Below are 22503 nucleotides of genomic sequence, written 5' to 3'. Positions count from 1 at the left end.
AGACCACATATTGTATGATTACATATATATGAAATTTCCAGAAAAGGTAAATTACAGGCATAGCTCGTTTTATTGTGCTTTGTAGGCAGTGCATTGTTTACCAGTTGAAGGTTTGTGACAACCCTGTGTCGAGTGTATATTGGCACCATTTTTCCAACAAGATGTGTTCACTTCATGTCTCTGTGTCATGTTTTGGTAATTCTTGAACTATTTCAAACTTTTTAATGAGTATTGTATCTGTTATGGTGATCTGTGATCAGTGATCTTTGATGTTACTATTGTAATTGTTTTAGGGTGCCACGAATCATGCCCATATAAGATGGTGAACTTTATAAATATTTTATGTGTTCTCACTGCTCCACTGACCACCCATTCCCCCATCTCTCTCCCTCTCCTCAGGCCTCCCTATTCCCTGAGACACAACAATATTGAAATGAGACCAATTAATAACCCTACAACAGCCTATAAGTGTTCAACTGAAAGAGTTTCATATTGCTTGCTTTAAATCAACAGCTAGAAATGATTAAGCTTAGTGAGGAAGGCATGTCATAAGCTGAGAGAGGCCAAAAGCTAGGCCTCTTGCACCAAATAGTTAGCCAAGTTGTGGGTGCAGAAGAAAAGCTCTTGAAGGAAATTAAAAGTGCTACTCCAGTGAATACACAAATGATAAGAAAGCAAAACAGCCTATGGCTGATGTGGAGAAAGTTCAAGTGGTCTGGACAGAAGATCAAACCAGACACAGCATTCTCTTAAGCCAAAGCCTAATCCAGAGCAAGACCCAAACTCTCTTCAATTCCATGAAGACTGAGGGAGGCGAAAAATCTGCAGAAGAGAAGACAGAAGCTAGCAGAAATTGGTTCATGAGGTTTAAGAAAAGAAGCCATCTCCATAACATAAAAGTGTAAGGTGAAGCAGCAAATGCTGATGTAGAAGCTGCAGCAAGTTATCCAGAAGATCTAGCTAAGATCATTGAAGAAGGTAGTTACGTTAAACAGGTTTTCAGTGGAGGCAAAACAACCTTCTATTGGAAGAAGATGCCATCTGGGATTTTCATAGCTAGAAAGGAGAAGTCAATGCTTGAATTCAAAGCTTCAAAGGACAGGCTGACTCTCGTTAGGGGTGAATGCACCTGATGACTTCAAGTTGAAACCAGTGCTCATTTCCCATCCTGAAAATCCTAGGGCCTTTAAGAATTAAGCTAAATCTGCCCTGCCTGTGCTCGAGAAATGGAACAGCAAAGCCTGAATGACAGCTCATCTGTTTACAGCACAGTTTGCTGGGTATTTTAAGCCCACTGTTGAGACCATATGCTCAGAAAAAAGGGCTTCTTTCAAAAGATGTCTGCTCGTTGACAGTATACCTGGTCATGCAAGAGCCATGATGGAGATGTACAAGGAGATGAATGTTGTTTTCATGCCTGCTAATACAGCATTCATTCTGCAGCCCATGGGTAAAGGAGTAATTTTGACTTTCAAGTCTTATTATTTTAGAAATGCATTTTGTGGCCAGGCGTGGTGGCTCACACCTGTAATCCCAGCACTTTGGGAGGCCGTGGTGGGCGGATCACGAGGTCAGGTGATCGAGACCATCCTGGCTAACACAGTGAAACCCCATCTCTACTAAAAATACAAAAAATTAGCTGGGTGTGGTGGCATGGGCCTGTAGTCCCAGCAACTCGGGAGGCTGAGGCAGGAGAATGGCGTGAACCCGGGAGGTGGAGCTTGCAGTGAGCTGAGATCGCACCACTGCACTCTAGCCTAGGTGACACAGCAAGACTCTGTGTCAAAAAAAAAAAAAAAAAAAAAAAAAATGCATTTTGTAACACTGTGGCTTCCATAGATAGTGACTCCTTTGATGGATCTACACAAAGTAAATTGGAAGCCTTCTGGAAAGGATGCACCATTCTGTATGCCATTAAGATACATTTGTGGTTCATGGGAGGAGGTCAACATATCAACATTAGCAGGGATTTGGAAGAAGTTGATTCCAACCCCCATGGGTGACTGAGGGGACTCAAGGCTTCAGTAGGGGAAGTAACTACTGATGTGGTAGAAATAGTAAGAGAAGCAGAATTTAAAATGGAACCTGAAGATAGCACTGAATTGCTGCAATCTCATGAAACTTGAACTTCTTATGGATAAGCAAAGCAAGTAGTTTCTTCAAGCAGTTTCTTCATACGGAATCTACTCCTGGTGAAGATACCATGAATGTGTTGAAATGACGAAAAGGATTTAGAGTAGCATACAAACTTAGTTTATAAAACAGCAGCAGGGTTTGAGAGGATAGATTCTGATTTTTAAAGACATTTCTACTGTGGGTAAAATGTTATCAAACAGCATTGCATACTACAGAGAAATTTTTTGTGAAAGGAAGAGTTAGTCCATGCAGCAAATTTTATGGTTGTCTTATTTTAAGAACTTAAGCATAGCCACCCCAGTCTTCAGCAACCACTACCCTGATCAGTCAGCAGCCGTCTACACTGATACAAGACCCTCCACCAGTGAAGAGATTACAACTCTGAAGACTCAGATAATTGTTAGCATTTTTTTCCAATAAACTTTTTAAAATTAAAGTATGTACTTTTCTTTAGACATAATGCTATTGCACACTTAATAGACTGCAGTCTAGGTAAACATAACTTTTATATGCACTGGGAAACAAAAAAAAGTTGTGTGATTTGCTTTGTGCAATATTCACTCTATTGCAGTGGTCTGGAACCTCACCTGTAAAGTCTCTGAGGCAAGCCTGTATCTTCAGAAACAGAAAGCAGATCAGTGGCTGCCTTGGACTAGGAATAGGAGCAAGGGCTCACTGCAGACGTGCACAGGGGAACTTTTCTGGTGATAGAAATGTTCTCAGACTAGATTATGGTGACATTTGCACAAGTTTCTAAATTTACTAAAACTACTCACAATGGAACATGTGTTAGCCCATTCTTGCATTGCTATAAAGAAATATCTGAGGCTGAGTAATTTATAAATAAAAGAGGTTTCATTGGCTCATAGTTCTGCAGGCTGTACAGCAAGGGTGGCATCAACATCTGCTTGGCTTCTGATGAGGCCTTAGAAAGGTTACAATTCTGGTGGAAGGCTAAGTGGGAGCAGGCGTATCACATGGCGGGCATGGGAACGAGAGAGAGGGAGGAGGTGCCAGATACTTTTAAACAATTGGATCTCATGTGATGAGTGAGAACTCACTTACCACCAGGGGGATGGTGCTACACCGTTCATGAAGTATCTGCTCCCATGATCTAGTTACTTCCTGCCAGGCCTCACTTCCAACACTGGGGATTACATTTCAACATGAGATTTGGAGGGGACAGACATCCAAACCGTATCAGAAGAACCTGATGGTATGTCAGTTACACTGTAATAAAGCAGTTAAGAAGTAGCTCTCTAAGCTTCCATTATAAAGTCATTCATGATCATGGAAATTTTCATAAGCAATAATTTATTTGGGTCAGAAACTTCAAGAAATTCAGCAGACTCTCCATAGGAACTAGGGGCTTTTATAATTTGAAGAAAGAGTGGAAAAACATGTCACCATGCAGTTTTAGGCCCAAACCTTCTTGGACTCAGGGGGTCCTCTTGGACTCAAGCCTCAGAACTTGAGCTGTGGTACTCTGTCCAACCTCTCTTACTTCTTATTTCCAATTTTTTAGCTTTCACTTTGTGACCTGCCTCCAATGTCCCATGTTCCTGACCTCAATTCCTGTTCACTATGATTGCTCCACCCTGTCTTGATCACTGTGTTTTCTCTGCCCAGCCCAGTAAACTGATCCTGACTTCTGATTGTGCCTTTTGCTTAACTGTTTTACTAATTTTTACTTGCTTAAAAAAATATCTTTTGCCATTTTTAGCCCTGGGCTGCACTCTAGCTCTGATTAAGCCTGCCACACTGGCTCAAAAGGAAAGCCCATTTTTTGATCCTTTTGGAGGATGATGACTTAGGTTTTTGCCATATTAAATGTCTTCCAGAGATGATCCGGTAGATAACTGAAGACTGAAGATTGTAGCCACAGTGAGAAATTAGGGATAAAGATATAGATTTGGTCCCCACCTAAGCAGACAGAACAACGATGAGCCAAAAGATAGATCTTGTGAGATACTACAAAGTCACGGGATAGAAAATAACTGGAAACCAGGAAAAGGCCTTTTTTTTTTTTTGGAATAGTTACAAATTATAGATATGTACAAAAAGGTTTTATTTTTACCTTGAATTTGAATACTAACTGCTTGAAAGAAAACCAATAGCCATAGAATAAACCAATTTGGAGAAATTATTTAAGATTATTTTTAAAATCTCTATAAAATCCTCACTAGGAAAAACAAGTTTGTTTTTGTTTTTGTTTTTGCTTTTTTTCAAATAAGCTGATCATTAGGTCTCAAAGGAGATAACCTTATTTATACAAAACATAAAACCTGACTCTGAAACTGCCTCCCCCACTAGGTGGCAAAAGTAAGCTGCCAGAGAGAGACCTAACAGCTAGGCTCCCACACCCCTGTGTTGTCTCTGCTTCCTAAGTGGTGTGTCCCCAAAACTGTCATTTTGAAATATTCAAATACTCTATACATTTGAAATGTATAGTCTTTGTAGTCCCTGAAGTCTGTAAAATAAAGGAAGGAAAAATGAATCTACAACTCGTGTTGATTTTTGATAGCAATATGAATATTTTGTGACAATTAGTATTTCTTTCACATGAAACACTTAAGAAAAAATGACTGTGGTCATCGATAATTTTGTCTCAGGAGTCCTTGGGAAATGCCAAGTATTGAAGAACCCGGTGCCAAATTATCAGTTCCATTTTGAGTAAGCTATTGTATCTGGTAGTAGCTGGTAGGAAGCTATTAGAAGTCATTTTTAAGCTAATATCACTGTAGGTTGCTTCACCCTCTGGGCTTTCATGAACACGAAAAGTTTCTGGAGGTCCTACTGACTATATGGGTCTTGGGATATGCGTAAAAAAGACCTGAGACAAAATAGCGTTTTCAAAGTGTGCTTTTCAAAGGTTTTCTTTATTAAGGTCACCAAATAATGATCCACTTTCATTTTAATATTGACATCAGTAGCAATTTCCCTCTTCTTTCTTTTTATATGTATTTTACTTTGTCCTTTTGTCTCCAGATATCTTTGATGGGCAGCAGACTATTGCTTTCATTCTAATAGAAACTGACTCCCTCCCTAAGGTTGGTCAGGCCTCTGGGACTGTCAAAGAGAAATAGAGTTTCCCTGGAGGTAGTGTCCTACAAAGCCAGAAACAGTATGAAATTTAGGGGAACATTTCTCAATCTCAGCCAAGAGACAAATTTTCACTTTCTTCCCCTGAAGTACATGCTCAGATATTAACATTGCATCGCTTGTTTAATTATGTAATATTCTAATTTTACAGTTGGTCTTAACCAAAAGGCCGAGAAGTGATTAATATTCTAATTGTAAAAAGCAGCTAGTCATTCATTTACCCATTCAACAAAATCAACAAACATTTATTTAGTATCCCTATGTGCCCAAAACAAAACAAAACAAAAAGTACTCTTGGATTTTAAACAAGAGTCAAGGCATTTGACTGTTTAGTTCTTGTTTTAGATGAGTAATTTTCAAATAGTAATTCACTGTTTAGGTCAATTCCATGAAAAGAAAAGCTATTTTATTAATTCTTCCATTCCAGGCTTCTCAATGTATGTAGATGATAGAACTCCCAACAGAGAATCACGTATCATCCCAGGAAATGAGCTCTGCTATTACTTTAAACCTCATTGATTTTGAGGTTTTAAAATTTGAGCACTTCAATAGGGTAGTAAAAAAATATGTTCAGCATACCTTCATTATAAAGCACTTTGATGTACTATGTATTCATTTGTGTTTTATGCCAAATGGTGTCTCCCATGTACACTGTGCTACGCAGCGTGTCTTTTCCACAGCTATGAGGGAACCTGTCATTCAGACCTTTTGCTTAGCTCCCAACATCAGTCTTGTTATGGACTTCTACTGTCTCATTTTATGAATGAGGCTGATCTCTATTCTTACCTCCAATCAAATTTATAACTTAAGAGATTAATCATTTCTATTGTTTGCTTTTGAAAGGAGATTGCAGGCATAAACAGTTTTTTCCACTGGTTTCTACAGTGATTGTTCAAATAAGAATAAATCCAATATACAAAATTATTATAACATAAAAGTTAATCATTCAATAAACCTTTATTGAATGTCTGCCTCATGTAAGCCAGTGTAACAATATGTGCCCATGTGGATTTTAAAGTGTGTATAAAAAAATGGATGCTGTCCCTAAAAATCATTGTAATTAGAAGAAAATCTGTAATGTAAACACCACCACCACCACCATCTAACTGGCCTATGAGATATGTAAGCAAAATGCTTAAGGAATTTTAGAGATGGGGCAGGAGTGATTTCCACAAAGAGAATTTTATGCAGAAGGTGACCTTTGAAGGATGAACCAGGGCTCCCTCTAGGCAATAGAGAAAAAAGGCATTTAGCAAAAGGCATTCGGGCCTTTTACGAGCTAGAGCTAGTATGGGCCCAGACACTGAGTGGGGAGGCACAAGGTCATTTATTTGACAGACCTTTTGGTTGAGGTATAGCGTTGGTCTTTGGATATTAGTGGGAATGAGGGTTAGAATGTGAGGTACAGGTCAGAGAGTGAAGCATCTTGGACACTAGGATGACAAATTTGAATTCTATCCAGTGGGTCAGGGGAAGTCAAGAAAATTTGCAAGCATTACAGCTAATGCACTGGTATAGGACACGTACAACAGTTATATGAAGTAAGAAATAAGTTAATAAATTCATTTGAGGAATTTTTTTTTCTGGTGCTTCTGCAATTCTGTAGAATAGGTATCATAATATTGCTCTATTGGTAACATTATAAATGGTTCAAATCAATAATTTTTTATTTAATTTGGAACATACATCCTAAAATACAATGTAATAAAGGACAATCCTACTGTAACTTCTTGGGTGCTAATTCTGCCCAATTATTAGCCATAAAAAAATCCAATTTTAAGAAAATGTTTTTCACAAATTAGGTAATTTGGATTCTGGGTTTTTTGAATATCAGCAGAAGGAGCCCTAAGAAGCATCTCCTGTGTCCTACTTCTGCACACACTCCTACCTCTAAGTGGCCAACAGAAATGGAAACTCCTGCTTTCTTTTTCCTCTCTGGAATAATAGGTACTTTCTCAGGATTAGCTGCTCCTGGAGAAGAAGCAATAGATAATTGAAAACATCTTCATTTACATTTATATTTTAGTTGAATTTGTGAGCCAAAACAGCAATTGACAAATGTCTTGGCCAAGGAATAATTATTGTATTAAACTTGCTTTTGGAAATACTTGTTGAATTTTATACTTTTTTTTCCCCCATTAAGGCCAAAATTGTGAATTCTCTGATTGGTAAAGGAGAACAAAGGCAAAGAGAAGTCTAAGATTCTTTCCCCAGAAAAACATGTTAACATCATAGTAGAATATGCTCAGGAAACTCTGACCTAAGCTTTTACCTTTAGAGGTTTAGAGTCTGGGAAATGTTTTACTTACACATACTGGGGAAGATTTATAGAGAAATGAAATGTACTAGTATACTTTCATAGATAAGGCATCTGGAGTGTGTGTATATAGGGTGTATAACATAATAGCAACAAATGTAATAGATATTTAAAATTTTAAGATGTTGTATATAAATACACAATTCTAAAATAGATCACAATTTGCCATTAATATCTGTTTTCTTTGTCCAGAGATGTATTTCCATCTAAAAGCCTAATGTTACTCAAGATAAATTTTGAAGGCCTAAAGTACATAGTTCTCTTTTTCTTATTAAATCACATTTTAATGAGGGTTCAGTACTTTTATTTAGTAAATATTCAACTGGGAGGGTTTCTGCAGTTTTTTTTTTTTTTTTTTTTTTTTTTAGTAGGAAAGTTTGCACAAAAGAAGTATTTTCTTATTACCAAATTAGTTACTTTGAAGTATCTGGCAGATTACATCAGTCTCTTATTTGAATTGGTACTGCAGAAGACATCTATTGTACATCATTAGTGATGCATTAAATTGGTTATTTATGTTTTAAAATCTAAGCATAGTAGAATCTTTTGTGTTTGCCTTCGAAGACTGCTGTTATAATAAAACATTTTGAAATGAGTAAAGTTGTCTTTTTGGTTTAGTTAATGCATCATTGGAGAACTTAAAGATTTTAGCCTCTAACCACTCATCTCCTTGTTTAGCAGAATGTGAGAAAATTATGCAAATTTCTTTATATTTTATAAGGGAAAAATATCATTACTTATTATTTGTATAATCACTTTAATATTCAGAGGTAAAATAATAAAACAGGAGACATTGATCATATAATTAGTCTCAAGTTTAGTTTTCTAGACATTTGAACAGAGTAAGATTAAAATATACTGTGTAATTTTATCACGGTCATATAACACTAGTCTCTTCTTATTGCCACTAAGAGCATATGGTTATTTTTATAATTGAAAATATAACTAGCAGAAATCACATTTTCAAGCTTCTATTTTTTTTAAGTGTACAAATGATGAAAAACAGGGCCAACAATATTTTTTTAACTAATCACTGGCAGAAACAAGCATATTTTGTTAGAGGTTTCCCACAAAGTACTGTGTAACTTAATACTAGGGATAATTTAACTACAATGAGCCCTCAACATCTGTGGATTCAAATAACCAGTGATCAAAAATAATTGGAAAAAAAATTCACAAAGTTTCAAAAAGCAAAACTTGAATTTGCCACATGCCAAGTAGTGTGTTGAGTCCACACCAATGAAGTGGTATGTAGGCATTGTATTCGGTATTATAAGTAATCTAGAGGTAATTTAAAGTATACGGAAGATGTGCATAGATCATATGCAAATACTATGCCATTTTATATAAAGGACTTAAGCATCTGTGGATTTGGGTGTCCATGTGGGTTCCTGGAACCAATGCTCCATTGCTTCTGAGAGACTGCTATGTAGGAAGAGTTCAAACTTTTTGCTTGTTTAGTGACTAAATATATACTGGACCATAATAGCTTGACAGATAGACTGGCAAAGAATGGGTCTTACGCTTTTTTGAACCCCATATGGTACTAGACACATATATGTTATTTAATAAGAACTCTCAGTGATGGCCTCACCTCTTAATTCCCTGAAAAAGTATAAGATAAATAAAATAAAGGCATGGAGCCCCAGCTTCAGCTCAATCCATGAGAGTGCCAGTCTCTTGACTATCACTGCTTGTCTTTGACAGAGGTATTTCACTTCTGATTACAGTTATTCCATACTCCCATAGTCTAGAGCCCATATGCAAGGATATCTTCTGTGACTTGTTTTCTCAGTAGCTGCTATCTATCTTTATCTTCTTCTCCAATGACACCTTTCCCTCAACTTACAAATGTCTCCCTAATTCTAACAAAGTCTTCCATCTCCACCATTTTGTCCTTTTTGAGCTATTATTTTCTTCCTTTCCTCAATTGCCAACCTTTTTCTAGTTTCTCACCTCTTATTCACTGGTAGACAATACAGTGAATACAGGATGGTTATCATCCCAGTCACCGTTGCAACTGCCCCGGCCACAGTCACCCTTGTCCTACTGATTGCCAAATACAAAGGCCTATACTCAGACTTCCTACTTGCCCTTTCTGCAGGATTGCCTCCCTCCTTTATGAAGCCTTCTTTTGCCATGACTGACTTATCTCTTCCTTTGGCTCTTTGTCTTCTGCTGGCCCCTTAAATGCTGTTGTGCCCAAGGCTTTATCCCTGGTATCTTGGGCCCATTTGATTCCTATCCACTTCCAAGTATTGCACTACTGGCCACATTTTGATGCCCTCTCAACCTCCATATTTAGCCATGACAGCCTGTGTCAGTCAGGGTTCTCCAGAGTAACAACTAACAGGACATATATGTATTGAGAGAGTAGGTCGGGGGAGAGATTGATTTATTTTAAGTAATTGTTGCACATGATTGTGAGGGCTGGCAAGTCCAAAATCTATAGTGCAGGTAAGTGGGCTGGAAACAGGCAGAGTTAATGCAGCAGTCTTGAGTTGAAGGTAGGCTAGTAGGATGGAACTCAGGCATGATTTCTGTGTTATAGTCTTAAGGCAGAATTCTTTCTTTTCTGGGAATCCTCAGTTTTTGCTCCTGAGGTCTTCCACTGATTGGATAAGGTCCACCCACATTATGGAGGGTAATCTGCTTTATTTGATCAGCTGATTATATATGTTCATCACATCTGCAAAATATCTTCACAGGAACATCTAAACTAGTGTTGGACCAAGCAACTGGGCACCACAGCACAGCCAAGTTAGCACATAAAATTAACCCTCGCATTCCCTTAGCTGCTCAGTGTTTATGTCTCATGGGGTAGTAGAAAAACATATGGGTACAGCTTTGACACTTGGTTTATATACTCGCTGGGTTGCCTTGGGCAAGTTTCTTAATCCCCCCAAATAGCAATTCCCTTGTTTACAAAATAAGAACTATAATTATTAGTCTATGTGTTTGTCTTTATGATTTTCTTTTTATGTCAGCGCCGTGCCTATCATCGTGCCAGTTACACAAATACTTGATGAATAAATGAAGTGCTTAATGATGAAAGCAGGAAAGATACTTGAGTTTTTATGTCACCCCAAGGGAGAGTTAGATTTGGACTTCAGAACCAGGATAAAAGTTTTGACTCAAAAAATTTTCTAGCAAAAAAAGAAGTAAACATGCATACCTACTAAATGTATAGTCCCATTTATTTACCTCTGAAATCAATGCAGGCCACAGTGTATACACACATGTAGACTGTACTGTGTACATATGTTCTATGGCTATTCATTCAGCAAACACCAAATGTCCCAGGCATGGGCCATACTATGTTTAGAGTTCCCTTGCCTTTGCCTTTATTACTCTTTTCACTGGTCTCTGACATATAACAGATAATTGCCTGGAGGAATTATAGGTGACTACAGCATAGCAATAATGTTTACCTTTTTTCCCCCAGAAATAAGGTAGTATTATGTGGCAGGCTGGCTCTGCTAAATGTTCATTAAATAATATAAATCGGCCGGGCGCGGTGGCTCACGCCTGTAATCCCAGCACTTTGGGAGGCCGAGGTGGGCGGATCACAAGTCAGGAGATCGAGACCATCCTGGCTAACACGGTGAAACCCTGTCTCCACTGAAAATACAAAAAATTAGCCTGGCGTGGTGGTGGGCGCCTGTAGTCCCAGCTACTCCAGAGGCTGAGGCTGGAGAATCGCGTGAACCCGGGAGGCGGAGCTTGCAGTGAGTCGAGATGGCGCCACTGCACTCCAGCCTGGGCGACAGTGTGAGACTCTGTCTCAAAAATAATAATAATAATAATATAAATCATGTAGAAAGTTAACTTCAACTGACATGATTTTTATCTTACTGGCAAATTTACAAACACAATGTGTCCTGTGTAGAGATTAAGAGATCAGTATATTATGTTGCCACCTATAAATATGTTGAATCATTACCAGCTTTCACTGTGTATTTGTTAAAACAAAATTTAGAGATTTACAGAAACACCTTTTGTATTTTGACAAAGCATGTGAGATGTTTTATTCACTTCTTTTTAAGAAATAATTCTGTTACAGTAATTATACTGATACAGAAACACTCAAGTGTGTTATTACTAGTCTTACAAATTTGAGGGGGAAAGAAAAGGGTCAAAAGACTATGTAACATCAAGGAGAACATTTATATAATTTCTGTAAAGTTTGGTATAAAAACTGATAAGCTAGTTGAAATTATGTATGATTTTACCTGGAGATAAATAACTTGCAGAGGTTCTATTGCAAGTGTAATTGCTAACTTGAAAAGTTGTCCTGTGATGTAAGTAGGTCCTACTTCAGTCTTTATTACTGAGGCATACTTCATAGCTAATAGTTTATACAGTTTTCTCAATTAGAACCTGAGTATCAGCTTTTATATCACCGGTTTTAATGAACATGGCCTTTCCCAATAATAAGTTGCCAAGAATTTTAATGATATTTATTACTGAATATTGATTTGCTTACACAAATGTGGTTCACTAAAATAAAGCCCTTTAATAATCTTCATAAGTTAGACTACATGAAACAAAGCAGAAATTAAATAAGCTTTACTGCTATAGCAGTAATTTTGGATGTTTATTCATTTTAAAACCAGTCTTGCAATTCTTATGATTACATAAAGATCTAAAGCTTCAGATTAAAGCCAAATCTGCATCATAGAATATGAAATGGGGACTTGGCAATTATTTAATAGACTTAAGCCAATTTAATAGATGAAGTAATCCACTTTCTGTGAGGTTGAGTTCAGAAGATAATTGCCAGTTCTTTGCTTCTTAATGATTGTTCAATGTTAGAAAAAAATCATCCAGAATTTTAAACTGCCAGATAAGAATTAATGAACCTTTCCTGACGAAAGTAGATGTTCCATGGAAGCATTTGATCTATGATTTTCATATACTTGTGCTGAATTTGAGGCTAATTTTATTAATATATTATTTTCCACAATAAAGTAATAAAAATTATAAAACTGAAAGGACTATTAGCAACTGTCTAGGTCTGTGCTGTCTAATACGTTAAGCATTAACCACATGTGGCTACTGAGCATTTGAAATTTGGCTCATCCAAATTGGGATGTGTGCTGTAAGCATAAAATGCACACTGGATTTGAAAGGCAGCACCAAAAACAAAAGAATGTAAATGATCTCATTAATAAGTTTTTATTGATTAAAAGTTGAAATGGTAATATATTGGGTATACTGTGTTGGTTAAATAAAAAATATTATTAAAATTAATTTCATCTGTTTCTTTTTACTTTTTGGATGTGGCTATAAAAATTACATATGTAGCCTGCATTATATTTCTGTTGGACTGTGCTGGTCTAGATCAACACTTTTATGTCAAAGATGAGGAAATTGAAGCCCAAAGAAGTAAAGGGATTGATCTAAACATATACAACTTATAAATGGCAGAGCTGATACTCAGACCCAGTCTTTGTGATACCTGATACAGTTCTTTCCATTGTAGCACACTTCCTTCAGTTGTGGCAGTTACAACACACAGACACATACACATTCCAGAGCATATGCATCTAAGTAAGCATTGGTTCCTCCAAAGTGGTCATCTTCACATCTTGGGAGGCTGTGTATGCATATTTTAGTAATACACTTAGGTTTCCACTTTTAGAAACACCTTGGAATTTTCTAAACTTTCTTTTGATAGCAAATTTGTGTATTTTGGAGGTGACTTTGATTTTTAGAAATAACTACAAGTTATTTGGAGGTGTCTGCTAAGTAATACTGTGTCTGAAACAAAATGTGTTCATAAAAGAGAGCAGCTTTGTATGTGTAGATATATGTGTGGGGGGAGACAAAAGAGAACATACAAACTTGAGGTGGACAGTCTTGTGAGAGAGAGTTCCAAAATGGAATTCTGCAACTGTGTGAATCAATTGTTGCTTCCCTAGATGAATGTCATAAAACAATACTCATTTATATACATAATCTTTTAGATATCTTAATCGTTGTTTTATAGTCACATTTTTCATTAGATAAATCCAATAAATAGTGTTAACTATACATATATATATATGTATATGGCTTTATGAATCATTCCTTACAGTAGTTTATGATTTAAGTAAGGGACCGTGTAGTTAAATGTGGGCAAATTAACTAATAAAAAGTTTAAGTTTGTATTGACATTGTATTTGAACACTAGAAGATTCTATGATATTATATTAGCAGTAAAGTGCTAAATAAAGAATTAAGTTATTTAGTAAAGTAACTGATATGTTTTTAAAAATAACTTGTTAGAAGAAAAATGTAAATGCTTAAGGTAAACTTCTTTTAACATTTTGACTATTTCTTATTAACCATTAAAAAATCCTCAATTCCAATTAAATGGCAGAATACTTCTACTTTATTTGATATATGATGCTAAGTGTTTGTATACCTGAGAGAAAAATGCATACTGTAACAGCCTGCAAAATGAAGAAATCCTTCTGAGGTCTATTATATAGTATAACATTAAATATACTTAATATTATAAATACTCAATATCTGTCAATTATTGAATAGCATAAGCATATTTCCTTATATGTCACCAAATTTTATATTTTGGAGAGACCAACTCACTTCTAATTTGAATATATCAGTTTCCTTACATGATATTTTTGCATTACACCCAACCATCCCAGAATGTGATACAAGGTAGATTTATTGTTTCCATTGAAAATGAAAAGAAATCATACACAACAAATAAGAATTTAAAACTCCCACCTTTATCAGCAGAATTCATTGATTTATAAATGGAATACAGTTTAAGCCTTTAATATGAATATATGATCAAAGAAGCCGGAGAATATGTGCTTAATTACGCATGATCTTCTGGGCTTTGCAGTATCTTACGGTTCATCTCCATTTTAATGGCTCAGCACAATTGGAAGGATTTTGCTTTTCCTTCCGCATGCATGTAAATCAGTAATCTACAAAATTTTAAATGTTATTTGTTAACAAAACTTCCGTTAAAATTTAAGATAATATTTCATAAAAGTTTTGGGATTTCTAATTACAGTACAAGTAGCTTACAATTTATTGTTGTTGTAGATCATTTTTAAAAGAGTCTTTGCTCTGAGCCATGTTTTAGATTTTTAATAGAAGGTGGTTCAAACACTACTGTAGTTTCATGTTGTCTAAAAATGGGGAAAACTTTGATATTCAGATCAACTGATCAGGCAGAACCAGTTTTATTTTATATCTTCTTTTGACATTTGCCATAGATGAACTTGAAAATTATTGAATTATTCTCTGTTTTAGGAGAAGTTAAACTTCATTGAGTACAAAAATAAACACATGTCTATTAATAAAGGTTAAAATGTCAGTTTGGAAAAATGATATTTTGAAAAATTAAACATGCTGTTTGTAAGTCACTTGCAATCATGCATGCACACACACGCCGAGAGAATAAGAGAGACAGAATTTTATAGTGAAAACCCACATGCCTACCACCTTAATTGTATAATTAATATTTTGCTATATTTGTTCACCTCATCCCTCTATTTAAGTGGGTCTCTATTAACCTGTCTCATTTTTGAATTGGATTTCAAAGAGGCAGACATCTGTATACTCCCTCCACCCCGAGTACTTTAGCATGGGTGTCCTTAAACGTGAGTTTAGTGTTTGCTTATGGTTCCTTTTTTCCTTTGAGATAAACAACAAAGTGTACAAATCTTAAGTGTACCACTTGACACGTTCTGATCATATGCTTGTGCAACTCAAACCCCTATCAAGATATAAAACGATAAGTTCCTTCACGTCCCTTTTCAGTAACTCTCAGCCCACACGACTGTCAAAGGCAATCGTTGTTCAAGCCCTTAGATAAATGAACCGTAATGCGCCTTTTACTCAGTAAAGTGTTTTTGAGATTCAGCCCTGTTGTGTGTATCCATAATTTGTTTCTTTCTTTGCTAAATAGTATTTCATTTGCATAAATGCAGTTTGTTTGTTCATTTTCCTTTTGATAGACGCCTGAACTGTTTCCATTTTTTAACTATCATGGATACAGCTGCTGTGAGCATTCTTGTATAAGGCTTTTGTGGATGTGTTTTTTCTCTTGCATTAATCCCTAGAGGTGGAATTGCTGGGTCATAGGGTAGGTGTGTGTTTTGTATAAGAGACCATTTGACACTCCCACCAACGATGTATGCAACTTCCAGTTGCTGCACATCCTTGCCAGCATTTGCTACTGACGTTTTAATTTTAGCCATCAGGTGGCTGTGTAATGGTATCTCATTAGGGTTTTAAATTGTTACTCCCTAAGGACTAATAATTGAGTACTTTTTCCTGTGTTTATTGGTTATTTATGTTTCTTTGTGAAGAGTCTATTCAAATTTTTCTCCATTTTAAATTAGGTTGTTTGTCTTTTCATTATTAAGTTATAGTTCTTTATATATCTTATCCAAACCCTTGTCATACGTTTTGCAAATGTTTTCTCTTAGTCTGTGGCTTCCTTATTCATTTTCTTATCAATGTGTTTTCATGAGGAGAATTTTTAAATTTTGATGCAGTTCAATTTATGAGTTTTTATTTTATGTTTATATATCTTTAAGAAACTTTTTTTCTATTCTCAATTTGTGAAGATTTTCTCCTTTGTTTTCATCTAAAAGCTTTATATTTTCAGCTTTTACATTCAGGTCTAAGGTAGACCTCAAGTTAAATTTTGCGTGTGATGTTAGGAAGAAGTTGAGGTTTTTTTCCACATGGATATTCAGTTATTCTGACATAAATGGATTTCCTTGGCATTTTCTTGAAAATCAAATGACCAAATAAGTGTAGGTCTGTTTCTGGACTCTCTGTTCTGTTCCATTGATCCATTTGCTGTTACTACTGTAGCTTTATATTAAGTGAATAGTGATTTTTAATAGCTGCATGTATGCTAGTATGTGTATATACCTTTATTTTACCACCAATTTAATTTCCAGCTTTGTACTACCATAAAAAATACTGCCATGATAATCTTTGCACATATATCTTTCCTCACTTGTTGAATTATTTCATCAGCATTCTGTAGGTAGGAATGTTGGGTCAAAGGATGAGTGCATTTTTCATTTTGATGTATAAATCCAATCTGTCTTTTATACTCCCATCAACCTTTGCATTAGAGTACCTGTTTCCTCATACCATAGGAAGAATTAAACTTCCAAAAGATGAATTTTAAAACAAGAATTAGTGAACTTGGGTCCTAAGAGGTGTGTGTGTGTGTGTGTGTGTGTGTGTTGATGGCATTGGCATTTGCTTTTCTTCCTAATTTTTAACTCTGAATCATGTAGAAAGTATTTTCAAGACAGTACTTATCTAGGAAGCATCTTGTCAATTGGAGGTCATTTATCAAGCCTCAGATTCCATTTTAGCATCGGCTGGTAATGACTGTGCATTGATGGAAGCAGTAGGAGAGGTTGACTAAGGTAATGAGTACTGCTGTGATTGTGGAGTCACCTCTGAGAACTTTCACTGAACTCTGTACTTAGGCTTTCCAAAACAACTAAAAAATTCTTGAACAATAGAAAACAGTCTGAGCTCATTTAATGCATACCTGGTAATTTTCTGACATAATAGTAGCTTGTATGGCATAGTTTACAATGCCAATCTGAGTCAGTAACAAAGAAATGCTTTATTGTTTTTGTACTCTACATTTACACTAAACTCCTAAATGTTGAAAGTAGAAAACACATCTTGGTACTGGGCCTTTTCTCACCCCAGCCCCCACCTCTACTTCTTGGCGGTGTGGGGAAGGAATTTTCCATTAACTCTCTCTCTTTCTCTGTGGCCAGCTTAAAGGAAAATAATCAAAACATGCCAAATCAGAAAAACACTGAACCATGAGATCTTACTCAGTTTAATGGTTTCTTCTCTTGCATATTTTTACATTGCTCAAAGAAGGCTACTTCTTATTTATTTCTTAAGGATAAGTATAGAGAACTAATTTTGAACCGAGGAGTTAGAAAATGGAAGTTCTAGTCCAAACACATGAACAAGTAAATATTCGGTAAATCACTTAAAGCTCTGTAGGCCTTAGTTTCCTCATCTGTGAAGTGATGGGTTTGATCTTTGTTATCTTCAAGGTTCTTCACTGTCCTATAATTATTTGATTGAATCTGTTCCAGGTTTCTAACTTAGGATAAAAGTGTGTTTGAAAATTAAGATTTTAAATGTAACTTAGCTAATTTTTTTAGTTAAAAAAAGCAAAAGTACACATTTAAGAAATGTATCTAAACCCTTTAAACAACTATTTCCCCATCCCTGCATGCTGTGCCTTCCTAAATAATCCCAGAGCAAAGTCTAGGATGATTTTGTGTGTGTGTGCACAAGTACACACAGAAATGCTAGGGGAAATAGACTGTGTGCCTATTTAAGTCACCTGTTGAGAAAATAGGCAACTATTGACAAGTCTGATTCATGGCTGAGTGACTGCTCTGCTAGCCTTCACATGATCCCCACAGAGCAAAATCTTTGACCGCCTGCTAAACAAGGTCTGTTTGAAGTTTCTTTTTAACATTTCCAAAACGTTAATTCAGCAGGATGTCTCCTCTGGGGTTCTCCATGTCACCAAATCAGCAGCTGTTGAAATCCATTCACTTCAGCATGAAATGTTTTCATAAGTGCTTTTTTTATTTGTGACAACAGCAAAGTAAATATAAGACTAAAATTCTACCTCATTCAACATTTACATGTGTTAAAACTGCTTCTGATTGTAGTTTACATTCATGGTGTTTATTTCCAGGCATTAATACTAATAGACAGTTTTACTGCAGAGGATTTGAGATCAGCCTTGCCTGTAAAATATACTATACCATGAATTTCTTTTCAGAATACTTTATTTAACCATTCATACTTTGAATATGTAAGAACTTATGACTTTAAAGCAGAAGTGTATGTTTCTTATGAAGCTCTAATTTTTGTGATTTTTATACCAGTTTAAGATACGTTTAAATCTCCAGATGAACTATTTGTTAATTTTTCATGGCATTATTTATCAATTCTTTCAGAAATTTCCTACTTTAGAAGGAAAAATATTGAGCTTCCAGGGAAATAATTTAACAGGATAGAGTAATGTAGAATTCTTGAGGTAAGGAACTGAGGACCAGCAAAATCTGATGGTAAAGATAAGGCACAGCAATTTCTACATATCATATTGAATTGTATGAATAGAGCTTTACCCCTCAGAGCTGGAATCTTTTATTCCCTATAAGTAAAGGCCATGTATCTTTGATTGCAGAGTTAAAACATGAGAACTGCTAGGTTTTCTCAACATGAATTGAGCTAAGTCCCTTTTAATGTTTATTCAGGTTTTAAAAGACTTAAGTGTAGTTTTATAAGTTCATTAGCTTGCCTCATTCTTTGAGATGCATTTCACCTTCATATTATCAAATTTCATTACATGCAAAGAATTATCAGATCAACCCATTATACAGCCTAGCAGCATGAAGTCTTTTTCCATCTACAGGGAGAATATTGTGTAAATCAGGCTCTCGGGTTTCAGTGGGAGGCAGAGGGTTGCGCGGTGTCCATTTGTCAAGTTGATGGCACCGCAGTGAGGTTACATTAGCTTGTCTTTGAACAGAAGTGAAATCTTATGCGAAGCTCCCCTTGCTGTCATTTACACTAACATCCATCCTCTTAAACCAAGGCCTCTGAGAAAAACAAAGTGATGGCACAATATAATCAGTCACTCAAGTTGTCTGTCATCTGTTTTCTTAAGGAAATGACTTTTAAGTTACTGGAGCAGAGAACTGTAGCAAATTAACAAAGGTTGTAGTAGTAAAAGTAGGTGGAATTTTTTTAAACTGCAGATGTCTTTCTGAGAAGATTTTATATGCAGAATGCCAAAAAGGATTTCCCCCCCTCTCTTTCATAATGAATCTCATGAAAAGTATTACTTCCTGAACAATAGACCTACTGCTGTTAACAACTGGAGTCTTTCTTGCTTAATGTGAGTACATGTTAATGCTCCTAAGAAACTTTTTGCAGAACTGAGTCTATAAAACTCTCAGCCTCAGTAGGTCCTCTGACAATTAGCTCACCACCTTTGAATTCAGAGCTATCTGAATTTCAGTTATATAACGGCAAATCTTGCATATAGTAGTAAGCTGCTTTAGAGCAAATGGTACTTTAAGTATAAATGATTGGAACTTCATTACTTAATATTACACGTAGACAATTCCTTTAAAACCCTAACTGCATTGCCAATGATGGTCAATCTAAGTCTGGTGATCAAATTTACAGGTTTTATTTCCCTAAGCCTGTTTTATGGGCTGAAACACTCAGGTCATTTGCACCCTGTCTCATTCATCATGAAGTAGTTAAACTCAGATTGTTAAACCAGGAGAGATTAGCTGACAGACAACGGTACATTAGATTAAGACCTCCATCAGTTGTACTTAACTATTTATTCATCCCATTTGTGTGTCATTTATAGCAAACTATGTTTTTTTAATGGAATTTAAAAGAAGCAGGAAGAGCATTTTTAAATGAGGGAAAATAAGCTTATTGCCTTATAGTCTCTTTTCAGTAATGCAATTAATATTTTTTCATTGTCATTTGCTCTCTCAGTAACTAATATTGAAGGCCTCTTGAAAAGGAAATAATGGATCATTGTGCTTGCATATAAAGGAAGTCACCATTTTGTTTGCTTTGTAGACATTTTTCTTTAGTTACATTGTTGTTCGTTTTTAAAAATTAATAAATTTGAAAAAAAAATCCTTCTGCTGAAAGTACTGCTAACAGCAGCACATCCAATCTTTTCTTTAAAACGATTCTAGAAAATCCCTTAAGAATTGATAGAAAAAAAATGGACCCAGACTTTTTAGTATGTGGGAAAGACAAAGTTAGGTTATTCAGAAAAGAAATAAACGAGTACTTATTTTAATTAGAGTGAAATGTATTTTACAAAATGCCACTGTCGTTCATTCCTCTGCCCCGCAATGAGCTATGAAGCATTGTATTATAAAGAAGCTTTGTTGTTTTCTTCTCTTTTGAAACTTACAAGAACATTTGGAATTGGTGAACTTCTGAGGACCCAGGAGATCAATCTTGATTAGTTTATTTTCCTTAGCGACGATTTTGATAAAGCCTGGTATAGCTTTTTTTTTTTTTTTTTTTTTTTTTTTTTTTAAGGATTCCTTATTTCCTCTGTTGAGGGATGAAATATTGTTAAAAGCAACTCATAAATGAAACAGTGAAAAACAGTTTAAGTAACTGAATCTTTCATTGTCAATGAGGAGACCTCAGATTTAAAAGACCGATCTTTAATTGCCCTTTTCCTCATATTTCTTCCCAGGGTAACCTCAAGGTGATTTTTAAAGTTATAGCTTAATTGGGTGGTCATTTTGCCTTTGCTTTGGAGCGATTTATTACAGCTTTATTTCCTTTACTACAGCTTTATTTCCTTGAACCAGCAAGACATAAATGCTGAGATCTGTCTGATCAAAAGCTATTTTATGGTGAATTTGGTCTTCTAAATAGAAAACTTGAACCCATTTTTATATTTGAACATTCACAACTGGAATATAAACATAGTGTCAAAAGCACTGTAAAAATTCAGAAAATAATATATTGTTTTCTGATTTTAGTCTTTTCATTTTATTTGGAATTTGAAATTATGTTTAAAAATTCCTACTTTGTAAAAGAGTAGAATTATGTTACCCCTTTGTGTTTTGAAGAGACAAAAAGTATTTATGGTAAATTTTTTATTCATTCACACATATATTCCCTAACATTTATTGAGTGCAAACTGTATGCCACTAAACAAACTGATTGGCCTAACTTAAATATTTGAGCCACACAAAATGTTTTTTGCTCATGATAAATGGATTTTTTTCCCAAAGAATATATGTAAGAAAATTTGTATTTCAGAATCACCGATTCTTCCAAATATTTTATCTCAATCAGCTAACATAGGTTGTGATATCCTAATTTTTATATTATAGTTTGTACCTAATGAAAATTTATTTTTGGTTTTTGGAATTTAACCTTTCCTTTCTTGGATCCCAAATTTTGGTTTTCTTTTGTGGTATGAGTGGTTAATCTGTATTAAGTTAATTTGTCCTGGGATTATTTGAACCATTGTTCCACATTGATAATAATGCCACAATATTGCCTTGTACAGATATATGTAAAGCTCTTAAGATGTGCCAAGATGCCTTATGTGGGCTATTTATAAGAAAAGTGTTCCTTTTCAAATTGCAGAGTGCAGCAGGATCAGGCAAGACTTGGACATTAAACAAACAAACCAGAAGATCTCCTATCACCCTCTTTATCAAATGGAAGGGCACTTCTGTGTGTTTATGTGAGAAAGGAGAAAGAAGTAAATTCTTCATCCATAATCATTGCAATGTTTGGGAGCCTCCTCTATTATTACAGAAAATTCACAAGTCACCTCTTCACTTTCTTATTAATGTCCAATGGTTTTCAGTGGGAGAGAAAGACCAAGTTCCCTCTCTTCCATACCAGTCAAGACACACATTTACCAACCTCCACTCCTACCACCCACCAGAATTAATTACAGGCACCGAGTTCCAGAGTCCTTCCTAGAGGTAATTCTGGAGAATCCTTTCAAAAGAAGTTCTTTGCATCACTTTCCTAACTGACCCACAGATAGCACCGGCAGTCTGATAGACAAGAGTGTTCTTAAGCCATGATTTCATGAAAATGCTTTCATGCTTGGATGATGTCACACGAGCTTATTGCCTTTACCACTTCCAGCCATCTCAAGAGTTCAATGGCCAGCGAGAAAGGGAAATTTTGAAATATTAGATATAGCTTTCTGTTGCCATTATAAAAAGATTTGTTTGTATTTCCAGCTTGAAATAACCCTGTTAAAAACAGATATGAGGTGGGACACAGTGGCTCGTGCCTGTAATGCCAGTGCCTTGGGAGGCTGAGGTAGGTAGATCACTTGAGCCCAGGAGTTCACAACAACCTGGGCAATATAGCAA

General features: G+C 35.7%; 1 protein-coding gene across 6 annotated transcripts in view; it reads left to right on the top strand.

Moving 5' to 3' along the window:
* Nucleotides 1–22503, top strand: part of STAU2 (staufen double-stranded RNA binding protein 2) — a 333819-nt gene that overhangs the window by 246182 nt on the left and 65134 nt on the right. For 2 of the 6 annotated variants that reach the window (XM_073018162.1, XM_008000890.3), the window contains one exon: nucleotides 400–2572. The exons of the other annotated variants lie outside the window; for them this stretch is intronic. In XM_073018162.1, coding sequence (XP_072874263.1) covers nucleotides 400–432 — 33 coding nt within the window. In that variant the 3' untranslated portion in view covers nucleotides 433–2572. Of the gene's footprint in view, nucleotides 1–399; nucleotides 2573–22503 lie in introns of those variants that run through there. 6 annotated transcript variants of the gene reach the window in all.

This window comes from Chlorocebus sabaeus, chromosome 8, assembly GCF_047675955.1.
Source record: "Chlorocebus sabaeus isolate Y175 chromosome 8, mChlSab1.0.hap1, whole genome shotgun sequence".
NCBI classification, from domain to species: domain Eukaryota; kingdom Metazoa; phylum Chordata; class Mammalia; order Primates; family Cercopithecidae; genus Chlorocebus; species Chlorocebus sabaeus.
The sequence above is the reverse complement of the archived record's forward strand: the minus strand, read 5'-3'. Positions and strand labels throughout refer to the sequence as shown.